This window comes from Trachemys scripta, chromosome 3 (assembly GCF_013100865.1).
Source record: "Trachemys scripta elegans isolate TJP31775 chromosome 3, CAS_Tse_1.0, whole genome shotgun sequence".
NCBI lineage: Eukaryota > Metazoa > Chordata > Testudines > Emydidae > Trachemys > Trachemys scripta.
Window position 1 is genome coordinate 136,706,223 of NC_048300.1, and position 12,491 is coordinate 136,718,713.

The 12,491-nt window shown below is 42.7% G+C and overlaps 1 protein-coding gene across 1 annotated transcript in view; it reads left to right on the top strand.

Annotated features, from left to right (window-relative positions):
• The window catches only part of LOC117875644 (gamma-aminobutyric acid receptor subunit rho-2), a 60,732-nt gene extending 50,663 nt beyond the window's left edge, over window positions 1–10,069 (top strand). Inside the window, exons 6-9 of the mRNA XM_034767010.1 lie at window positions 2,135–2,275; window positions 2,618–2,770; window positions 4,445–4,641; window positions 9,761–10,069. Of these exons, the coding sequence (XP_034622901.1) occupies window positions 2,135–2,275; window positions 2,618–2,770; window positions 4,445–4,641; window positions 9,761–10,069 (800 nt within the window). The remainder of the gene's footprint in view (window positions 1–2,134; window positions 2,276–2,617; window positions 2,771–4,444; window positions 4,642–9,760) is intronic.
• The last annotated feature ends 2,422 nt before the right edge of the window (window positions 10,070–12,491 follow it).

The window sequence follows — 12,491 nt, forward strand, 5'->3', positions numbered from 1 at the left end:
CAGCAAATCGCTTTTCCCCACCCTCGCCACTCCAGAGCTTAGCTGAGGGGCGGAGAGACTTCCCTGTACAAGCGTTGTGTGGGGCTTTGGCACATGCAGGGCTTGCCTCCTCCTGGCCAGCACCCCAAGCTGGAGGGTCTTGGGCTACCCTGGGACCCCAGCCCAGCCAGAGGAAGTGGGGGAAGGAAGGAGCCTGCTGGCCAGGCTGCTGGTGAGCTCAGTGCTCTGACCAGGGGCTGGTTCTCCACACAGTGCTGGGAGCAGGACATGCCCACCGATGGGGATATGGAGGAGCAGTGGAGTTGGGGGGGGGGGGGGGGAAGGGACAAAGCAGGGAAAGGACAGTGAGGGGGGAGCACATAAAGGGCTGATGGATGGGTAACAGAGGTGACATGTAACTGGCCATTGCCTGGCACCTGCCTACACTCACCAGCCACCGCAGCTCGCAGCATGCAGCCAGTGCCATCTGGAAATGGGAGGGGGAGGCAGGCCCTGTTTGCCAAAAACTGGCATGCAGCAGGGGCTGTGCTGATGGACCAGCAGGGGATTGGCTGGCCCTGCGTGCTGCTTTGCCCCACCACCAGCCTTGCACCCCCACCCCCATCGTTGGCCACTGGACACCCCCTCCCCACTCCCCACTGGTGGGAGGGCGGCTGGCGAGCAGGCATCTGTCCAGCAGCAGGACCCATCAGTACTGATGGGGGCGGGGGAGAGACAGAATATATGGGACAATTTGCCTGTTTTTAAGAAAAAGTTGGGACACCTGCAGGAGGGCTTAAATATGGGACTGTCCCTTTAAAAAAGGGTTGTCTGGTCACCCTACCCCTGGACTAAAAAGTTATGAGGGAAATCCTCTTTCTCCTCCTTCGGTGTTTTGTGTAAGCCTGTCTATACGGGCCTCATTGGGTAGGTCTGAGCAAGTTAGGCAAAGGAAAGCCTATCTTCTCTAGGTTCATGCGTCACTTTAGGGCTGACGTCTGGATGCCTGGCATGGGGCTGCAGTGCACAGGTGCAAAGGCAGAAACATAAGTGTTGAGGGGACTTTTACTGGAAAAATTTAGGCACTGAGCAATTTTAGGTGAATCTGTGAATCCCACTGGGGCCTGATTCTGGGATTGAGGCACCTAAAGTGGCAATTGAGTGCCTAAATCCTTTTGTAAATCTAGCCCTAAATGTTTTAAACAACAGTGTTTCCACTGCTATCCTTGGGAGACTATTCATCAGTCTCTCAAGACCAATTACCTAATTGTTCTGATGTTTCGCCAGGTATTTAGCCAAAATTTTCCTTTGCTAAATTTCCTCCCTTTTCTTCCTCGTTATGCTCACATAGCATACTAAATAATTCCTCTCTCTTTTGTGTTTATACCCTTCAAATACTTGTTGATTTGTTACCTACAGTGATACCTCTCACCTTCAATTACATCTTTCAAATAACATTTTAGATGGCTCTCTCTCACTTTCCCCCTAAATTTGGCCAGATTAACCATAATTACTTCCTATAATCTTTCCTCATAAACCCATCTTTCCAGCCCCTTAATCAATTCTGGTGTTCATCTCTGAATCTTCACCAATTTTTCAAATTTTTCTGGTAGTGTGGTGATCAGAAATGTACAATTCTAGTTATACTCCAGTGCTGTATAAAGGCGGACCTGGAACATGACGTGATGTCTTTGGTTTGGCTTTTTGTGCTGCTACATTACATCGTATGGCAAGATCCTTATTTAATCTACTGTCCATTAAAAACTCTATTTATTTGGCATTACTGCATTCCAAAGATGTATCTGTGTTTCAGGTTATTTTCTGCAAATAAATTCATCTGCATTTTTTCCAAACAGAATTCAATGTTCTTTTCCACAAATACTTCCAACCTCTCTAGTACCCTTTGCATTATTAGTCTGTCCTCACTAGTATTTGTGATGTTCCCCAATTGAGAGGCTGATCATGCACCAGAGTCCATGAAACGTGGACTCCTGCACCATGCAGATCACAATGCAGGATTGGGGCCTTAGAATCATCTGTGAATCTCACTAATATGTTCCTTATCCACACAGTTACTTTTTATACTGACTGTTTACATGAAATATCCTAAAGCCAAGTCACATTGTGTCTTTTTTTCTTTTCTTTTTTTCTGAAGATGCTTACACTGATGAAGATCTGATGCTTTACTGGAAAAATGGGAATGAATCCCTGAAAACTGATGAAAAGATTTCCTTGTCTCAGTTTTTGATACAAAAGTTTCATACTACTTCCAGACTCGCTTTCTACAGTAGCACTGGTATCATTCTTCTTAAAATGGTTTTATTATTCTTTTGAGTCATTGCCATATATTTATAGCTCAGTGTCAAACATTTGCCAGGTGAAATTTAAATGAAATTTCTATAAGAAGTACTTGAGTAATAGTCTCTTCCCTTTGCCCTTGTCATCTTTGGGATTGTAGATCATTACAGTCTATGTGCTGTGAACGATGCGAAGAAAATAGAATTCCCCCTCCTCCCGTATATATTCACAATTATAGGTTGTCTACTCTTATAAAGTAAATATGATTTGCTGAAAGATGTAGCAGCTCTGTATGTGTCATTAAAATGCTCTTCATGACACTTTTTTCCCCTCCCAACAGGATGGTACAATAGACTGTACATAAATTTCACTTTACACCGCCACATCTTCTTCTTCTTGCTCCAAACCTATTTCCCTGCCACTCTAATGGTCATGCTATCGTGGGTGTCCTTCTGGATTGATCGCAGAGCTGTACCTGCTAGAGTGTCATTAGGTGAGGGCAATTAACATCAACCATGAATGTGACAAAACCTTTGAATTTGGAGGAATAGGGGGAGGAGGAATTCTCTGTTTCATTTGTTAAATATGCTAGGAAAATACATATGTATTTTATCTGATAGTTAAAGAACTTTAAGGTCTGTAGTTTGTCTTATGTTCTTCATTGTTGAATTGCTTCTTCATGATTGATAAATCTTCCTGATCTGTATTTAAATCAGGGCAGAAGATGGAACTGTATTTTAAAAAGAGAAGGAAGCAGAGAAAAGAGATTCCAGTGTTTGTGAACTAGTGAATCAAGAAAAAAGAACAGGAGTACTTGTGGCACCTTAGAGACTAACAAATTTATTAGAGCATAAGCTTTCGTGGACTACAGCCCACTTCTTCGGATGCACTTCTTCTTCGTGGGCTGTAGTCCACGAAAGCTTATGCTCTAATAAATTTGTTAGTCTCTAAGGTGCCACAAGTACTCCTGTTCTTTTTGCGGATACAGACTAACATGGCTGCTACTCTGAAACTAGTGAATCAAGATTTCTAATTATAGGCCCAACCTAACAGTCCTGAAATGGGCATTAAAATAAATGAGAGTTTTGTCTAATTCAGGACTGTTGAAATTTCTTTTGTTTAAAAAACAAAAAAAGAAACAGATGTGCTCAGTTATTAATGCCTAGGTCAGAGAGAGACAGAGATGTAATAAAAAGTCTAGTGTATCTCTCTGAATATGAGTGCATATGACTTCCTATAAAAACAGAGTAAAAATAGCAGGTTAGTCCCATAGTTTGCGATACAGTAACAAGCATCTGAAAAAAGCAGCGGAGTCTGCTCAAGTGAAAGGACTTCTCTAGTTTGGAATGACCTGATTAAAGTCACACAAATGCTCTTTGGCTCTGGCACTCAATTGTTAACTGGCTATTGCAAACGGTGAAAATTAGGGAAAGTATTTTACTTTTATCACCACAGAGTACCTGCTTAACTGTAAAATTTGTACTATGGATAAAGTGGATGCCATTAAAAACTTTTCAATCACCTTAGCTAAGGTGAGCACGAGGGCTTTTCTGTCACATCACACACACACACACACACACACACACACACACACACACACACACACATACACACACACACACACGATTTAACATAAATGGGTTTCAGCTTTTGAGACAATGATTCCAGTCACGTCCACTTCAGCAGTGACCGAAAGTCATTGGTCATTGATTGCTGTTTGGTGAACTGTGTAAAACAAATTGGTGCTTTCAGTGAACCAAGAGTCCTTATCACCACTGGCACCCTGGATGATAGCTAAAGCAGGAAAAAAAATGACTAAATGGCATTCTAGGCTGAACAACTTCCTCAATCTAATGAGCGGTCCCTATAGGTTAGGGCTGAAGCATCACTTCCTAATTAAACACTAGAGAGTTAAAGAGAATCACAAGGGAAGTGGTGGCTGCTCCATCACATTTAAAAATGTGACTAGACAGAGTGCTCAAGAACGCAGTGTAGGGAAAAATCCTGCATTGTGAGGCAGCTAGACAAGATGACCCAATAAATCATTTCTATAGGCTATGAGTGGTGCTGAGGACAGTACTGTATTTTGAGACAAAACTAATTAATAGTAGATGCCTTCTGAACTATATTTGGCATATGAAGTACATTTTTGTGGGGATTTTTCCAGGGATAACCACAGTGCTGACCATGTCAACAATCATCACTGGTGTAAACGCCTCCATGCCTAGAGTTTCCTACATCAAAGCTGTGGACATTTACCTCTGGGTCAGTTTTGTGTTCGTCTTTCTCTCAGTGTTGGAATACGCAGCAGTGAATTATTTGACCACAGTGCAAGAACGGAAGGAAAGGAAGTTGCGAGAGAAGGTGAGAGACAATCTTTTTACACGTGACGTTCTTTATATTGGATGTTTTGGGACAAGGAATGGGAAAACTCTGACATTTGTGGTGTGTGATTAATTTGTCTACAATGCTGAAGCAGACACGGAAGTGCTGACACCACAAAAACAGGAGTTGGTCTCTTTTGATCATTGTACAAAAGGAAGAGAGAACGAAACAAAGATCAGAACTGGGGATGTTTGCAACCTGGGACTTTGGCAGAGACCATTTGTGGAGGGTAAGAAAGGGGGAATCCAGACTGATATTTCCCTGTGGTCACCACAATTTATTTTTAAAGTTACAGCTAATGAATTATTCTGAGTGAATTAAAGACTTCTAACTCACAATCCGGTACATTTAAAAAATTGGGTTCAATAAAGGTAATAGTAGAATTGTTCCTTGGCACAAAACACACTTGAGCAACAAACAATCTTTATATTTATTCTTTTAATGTGCCATGAAAGGCCATGGTGCTAAATGGATCATTTTTATGGTTTTCACTCATGCTGTTGGGTAATTTAAAAGAATCTTTTTAAAAAATGTTTCACTGAAAGCCCATTTAATGGATGAATACCTTTTCTGTACTTCCTTTCCCAGGGTTGGTATCCCAAAGAGTTTGTGTGTAAATATTAGCTGTCTCTTCTCTAGTCAGTCTGTTCCTCAGTCCTGAATCTTCAAGATCTGTCATGAGCTTCTTTCACCTCATGCTATTCTGCCACAGTCCATTGGCCATCAATAAGCTTTCCTCCTTTGGCCCAGTTATGAAGTCTGAGGTCTCACTTAGTCTCTATTTTCCACCCCTCTAGCTGTCCCTTTGATTCCATCATTTCCCAGTTACACAAACATGCTAATAATAGTATCCCTCAACTGTCTCTCCATTTACCATTCCACCTCCCTGACACTGCTAAGGTCATTGAAGAAGCTGCTCACAACTACTGCCTTTTCTCTCTTTTACCTCAGTCTTGGATTCACTCCAATCTGGTTTCCATCCTCTCCATTGAAACTGCTGTCACCAAGGTCTCCCATGATCTCTTCTTGGCCAAGTTTAATGTATTCTGCTCCATTCTTCTTCTCCATAAGCCCTCTCCAACCTTCAGTACTGCATCTATCTATCTAATACCTCTCTGTACCCCACAATACACTGCCTCCTCCTTAATATCCTGTCCACCCTTGGCTTTTGAGAACCTATACTCTCTTGGTGGCTCTCCTGCTCTTTACAAGAGTGCTACAGGACTCTAACTGTGGTGCGCTTCTCTTCTCCTTCTACATCTTGTCACTGCGTGGCTTCATCTATTCATACAACTTCCGCTATCATCTCTACACTGATAATTCACAAATCTGCTTTTCAGCCTGCCCTGTTTCCTGATGTCCAGGCCTGCATATCTTAGTGTTTCTGCAACATACCTTGGACAGTTCACTGCCAGATCTCACAAAACATTGCTGAAATTGAACTTTTTATTTGTTCTCCTAAACCTCCTTTCCTTCGCCATTGCCATTCGCCAAATCACCATCCTTCCAAACAATGATTGAGGATTTGAACCTCTGGGTCATTTTTGACTCCCTCCTCTCCCTGAATCATGCCACTTCTTCCTTCACATTTAAAAAATATGATCTTTCTTTTTGTCTGTGCCCTGGTTATCTCCCACCTTGATTACTGAGGCAATCCTCTCTCTGATACATCTTCAATCTGTCCAAAATGCAGCTGCAAAAGTTATCTTGCTTGCCTGACGATTGGACAATGATGTTACTTTTGAATCCCTCTATATCAAGTTTAAACATCATCACTTTGTGCCTCCTCCCATTCTACACTCTATGTATATAATAACCTCCAAATCCTGACATGCCAATCCAATGCTCCTCCCTCTTTCAAATCCCCCCTGTATTCTCATTGTTTCCATGACAAATGCTTATCTAATGGTTTCTCCCTTCCAACATTGTTTAGAGGAAAAGAGAGTGAATTCAGGAAAACTATATCACACACAAAGCTTCACTTAAGCCTGCCAACTCCTCTGGGTATTTCAGTGTATCTTGATGTATCAGTGCCTCTCTATTAGATTATAAGATCTGCGGAGCATAGACTCTTTCTGTCCTAGATTCATAGATTCTAGGACTGGAAGGGACCTCGAGAGGACATTGAGTACAGTCCCCTGCCCGCATGGCAGGACCAAATACTGTATAGACCATCCCTGATAGACATTTATCTAACCTACTCTTAAATATCTCCAGAGATGGAGATTCCACAACCTCCCTAGGCAATTTATTCCAGTGTTTAACCACCCTGACAGTTAGGAACTTTTTCCTAATGTCCAACCTAGACCTCCCTTGCTGCAGTTTAAACCCATTGCTGGTTCTATTCTTAGAGGCTAAGGTGAACAAGTTTTCTCCCTCCTCTTTATGACACCCTTTTAAATACCTGAAAACTGCTATCATGTCCCCTCTCAGTCTTCTCTTTTCCAAACTAAACAAACCCAATTCTTTCAGCCTTCCTTCATAGGTCATGTTCTCAAGACCTTTAATCATTCTTGTTGCTCTTCTCTGGACCCTTTCCAACTTCTCCACATCTTTTTTAAAATGCGGTGCCCAGAACTGGACACAATACTCCAGCTGAGGCCTAACCAGAGCAGAGTAGAGCGGAAAAATGACTTCTCGTGTCTTGCTCACAACAAATCTGTTAATACATCCCAGAATCACGTTTGCTTTTTTTGCAACAGCATCACACTGTTGACTCATATTTAGCTTGTGGTCCACTATAACCCCTAGATCCCTTTCTGCCGTACTCCTTCCTAGACAGTCTCTTCCCATTATGTATGTGTGAAATTGATTTTTCCTTCCTAAGTGGAGCACTTTGCATTTGTCTTTGTTAAACTTCATCCTGTTTAACTCAGACCATTTCTCCAATGTCCTGTCTAAACTCTGACCCCCCATCATCAGTGCTTAGCAAATAATAATTCAGCCTTGCTAAATTCTACTGACCCAGAGCAGGTCATTTTTATGGCAAGTAAAATATCATTAGTTTTTTCATTATCTGTCACCATGGTAAAAAGAGGACAGTTCAGTGATGGCACAATTTATCATTTATGTCACAAATTTTCTTTCAATTGTTAATATTCCTGCACTGAATTGTATCATCATGCAATAAAGAAAGTAGGCTGAAAAGCTGATTATACACATCAAAAGTTTTTTTTTTACCCTCAGATACAAGGCAATAATAATCATTAAGGATGGTCAAGAAAATTGTGTGTGTGTTATCTCTAATGGGGTTATAGGGAAGTGTGGCTTAGTGTCTCAGTGGAATGAGGGCTCTTTAAGAGACACGAGAGACTATTGTCTATCACTGGAATAAATATTGATCTCGTTAGCCAATGCCATTCAGCTGTGAAAGTCCCAGGGGAATCCAAATTTGGATTTTTGCTCTCCCCAGAAATGGACTGTGGCAGTATGGTGGCCTGAAGTCATTCAGCACATCTCTTCTCTGTATGAGTGTGTGCACATGTGTACATGGGAATCCATCAGGGATGGATTAAGACTACGTTGGGACCAGAACCATCTAAACTTTGGGCTTGCTTTCTCCTCCTTTTATCTTCCTAGACACCTGGCAGTGTATACAACACCTATTAAACAAATCAGAGTCATTCAGCTCCTAGTCACTGTCTGTGGCCTTCCCTCAGGCCAAATCATAATCTGTCCTGGAGGCTAAGAGTTAACTGGGTCAACAGTATTTCTCTTCCTCTTGGGTCCTGCAGCAATTGGCCTGTAGCAACCTGGTGCTTACTATTGCGTCGTGGATTGGTCAACTGGGGGGCCTGATGCTAAGGATCCTTATTTAATCCTCCCCTATAATATTGGGGGGGGGATGATGGGGGTTTGAGATTAAGGAATATAATGTGACTGCTTAAAGAGAGACAAAAATAAAATTACATTTAAAAGATCATGGGTTCCACCTGTACTTACACTTGCCTTCAAGCTAAGTATAAAATGTGTTATAAACACAGTTTAAATTGGTTTTTAGTCATACAGAGTTCTAAAAAGTCCCATCACTGATGGGAACAAACTATTTAGAACAACTCCGATGTAGCCTAGGTCTGAAGAATACCACAGTTCTTGTGACAGTACTTGAACCCATGTGCATTGACCAGCCACATCATTTTGCTACAACTGGAACAGAGACAACAGTCTCTTTTTCCAGTTTATGAATTGTCTGTGAGCAGTTTGATTTGTTGTCCACAATTATTTGCCAAATTATTCTTGGTCAGTTCATGAGCAGTGTGCTTATGAGTATTTGCTATTTAGAATTCCAGAGGCATTAGCTGTTTTGATTAGACAAGTGGGATGAGTTTCACCCCAGATATTTTTCCTGTTCTCTGGCTGGATATGTGTAAGCTTTAGAATCAGGTTTCCAGAGGGAATACTTACATTTAGGACATCAAAACTTACTTTCTGTCAATATTTTTCTCATCTTTGCTTAAAATTCTGTTTCCACAAACATTACTGCCTCTTGCGCTATAGTATCCATAGAAACTGAACATGAAAAGGAACATGAAAAGGAAAAGCAGCCAGAGGGAATTGAATTTACTGGGAAAAACTTCTGGTCAGGTTTAATTTCAATCAAACCAATTTCCCATCCCTAATTACCACATAGGATTTCAGAAACCAAGCCAGACACAATATAAAGTTGCAACCAGTATGGCTAGTCAGCAACTTTTCATTTCAGAAAACTTAAGCTTTAATAGAGAAACATATCACAGTTGAACTATAATGTGCAGTCAGGGCCAGCTCCAGGCACCAACGCAGCAAGCAGGTGCCTGGGGTGGCCAATGAAGATGGGCAGCACGTTCGGCAATTCGGTGGCGGGTCCCTCAGTCCCTCTCGGATGGAAGGACCTGCCGCCGAATTGCCCCGAAGAATGGAGCGGCATGGTGGAGCTGACACCAAAGTGCCGCCGATCGCGGCTTCCTTCCCACCCCCCCGCCACTTGGGGCAGCAAAAACCCTGGAGCCGGCCCTGTGTGCAGCTCCAGTTTTTACAAGCTGTCCACAAAAAGAAAGGTATCGTCTTTGCCTCTAGTATTTTTGTTCAGTGTTTGACTATTGTTTGTTTCTGTTCTCAGTTTCCATGTACATGTGGAATACCTAATACAAAAACCATGATGCTGGATGGAACCTACAGTGAATCTGATGCCAACAGCCTGGCAGGATACACAAGAAGCCAGATAGTGAATGAAGAAGAAAAACAAGACAAAATGGTGGTTCATTTGGCCATGAGCAATGAATCTAATTCATCGAGAAAGAGAGGGCTGAAAGGCCATGTTGGCCTGCGCATCATCCAGAACACTCATGCGATTGATAAATACTCAAGAATAATATTCCCAGGCACCTATATATTTTTTAACTTGATATACTGGTCTGTCTTTTGCTAGACATACCGAGGCAGAAGCCCTTTACAGGACTAAGTGGGTGTTTTTTTTTTTAAAAGTTCAATTTGGCTGTTAAGCTAGAAAACCAATTCTCCTATTGTCCCTGTGGAGCAAAAAGCACTGGATATATCCTGCAACAGGCACGTTCATCCAAAGGCTTCCCTGAGAATTTGGTGTGTCAATTACTCTGTACGCCTGACCCCCATCTCCCCTCTGCTCTCTTGGTTTGTGCAACAGCTACTGTGTATATATATACACTGGGCAATGCTGATAGTGCCTGATGTGCCCTGGGGCCCAGATCCTCAAAGGGATTGAGGTACCAATTCCCCTTGATTTCAATAGGAGTTAAGTTCCTAAATGCCTTTGGAAATCTAGGCCAGGGAAACTACGACAAAAGAATCACCCAGCCTCCGCTGCTGGATTAAAGTGTGAGTTCCTATGACTGTGCTGAGATGCCTAAAATAGACAACGGTTAGGCTCCTTAATAGCTCAGCTTTGAAAGTTCTACATGAAAACAGAGCTCACTTTAGACCATTGTTTTTCTTTTTCCTTTGCTTATAAACAAATGGCATCTTTTTAGGATATACTTTCATCAAGCCATCAGGCAAAATTCTGCAATCCTTACTCAAACCTCCCATATGTAAGTGGGATTGCTGCCTGGGTGCAGAATTCACTCTACCAAGTCTAGGCAATTAGTTTGTTTTTAATTAAAAATTAGGAGAAATGGTAAAGTAAAGCGAAGAAACCTCCTGAACTTGGGCAGCATGAACTCTGGAGCTCGTTTATAATGGCAGCTTGGAAGTTTAAATAAGCCTGTTCACTCCTTGCAAACTGGCCTTGGTGTACAATAAATTGACCATGAGTGCTTTTCCCTCTAACGGAGGTGGAAGGTAACCAACTGGAGCCTTTGATTAGTGTACAGGACTGGGGAGTTTATCCAGGAGTGGCTAGTCTTTTTGCTTCCTTTCTTCATAGCTAGGGCCCTACCAAATCCACGGCCATGAAAAACGCGTCACGGACTGTGAAATCTGGTCGGTCTCCATGAAATCTTGTCTTTTGTTTGCTTCTACCCCATATTATACTGATTTCACAGGGGAGACCAGAGTTTCTCAAATTGGGGGTCCTGACCCAAAAGGGAGTTGCAGGGGGTTTGCAGGGTTATTTTAGGGGAGTCATACTATTGCCACTCTTACTGCTGCGCTGCCTTCAGAGCAGGGCGGCCAGAGAGCAATGGCTGTTGGCTAAGTGCCCAGCTCTGAAGGCTGCGCCCCACCAGCAGCAACGCAGAAGAAAGGGTGGCAATACCATACTATGCCACCCTTACTTCTGTACTGCTACCGTCAGAGCTGGGTGGCTGGAGAGTGGCAGCTGTTGACTGAAGGCCCAGCTGTGCAGGCAGCAGTGCAGAAGTAAAGGTGGAAATACCATACCATGCCATCCTTTCTTCTGTGCTGCGGCTGGCAGCAGCTCTGCCTTCAGAGCTAGGCTCCCAGCCAGCAGCTGCCTCTCTCCAGGTGCCCAGCTCTGAAGGCAGCACCGCTGTCAGCAGCAGCACAGAAGTAAGGGTAGCAGTACCACAACCCCCCCTCCAATAACCTTGCAACTGTCCCTGTCGCCCCCAGACACACACCTTTTTGGGTCAGGACCCTACAATTACAACATCATGAAATTTCAGATTTAAGTAGCTGAAATCATGAAATTTATGATTTTTAAAATCCTATGACCGCAAAATTGACCAAAATGGACCTTGAATTTAGTAGGGCCCTATTCATAGCTCAAAGCAGAGAACAGTGTAGGGGGAGGTCTGGCACCTCTCCAGGAACTCAAGGGCTGCCTTTATTTCTAACAGAAAAGTGCAGCCCACAGAGAAAATACTTCCCAGCATGCAGTGCACTCTCTCTCCAACAAAGCAGCTATATTCTATACTTGCCCTATTGTTTAGGCCTTTTGGAGCAAGAGGGAAGTTGCATGCTGGAACTCGTTGTCTCTACAGATGCACCTCCATTTTAAAGATAAATGTGGCCATAAGTAGCACTGTCATACTTCATGAGCTGGACTCTGGTAACTGGCATAAAAGTCTAAATTATTCTTTAGTAGCTGCTCAAGAGACCAGTCGCTTGCTTCTATAAATGGCATTCCATGCTTCACACAGTGTTGTCTCCTCTTCCTTTGCTAGTAATGCTGAGAGGAAGATATAGAATTTTGTACAAAATTGAAACAGGTCACATTTAATCTTTCCTTATTTCTTAAGGAAAATGCCCAAGCATGCTAAGCTGTAGAAGTGATGACGTTAATCAGAGCATCTGGGTGGCATGTTGGTGCATACCAGGGTGGTCAGACCTGAACTCAGATGATTCTGTGCTGAAGTTGGAAGATCACTCAACTATATGATTAAACTATACCGCTGACTAGAATGTCGACAGAG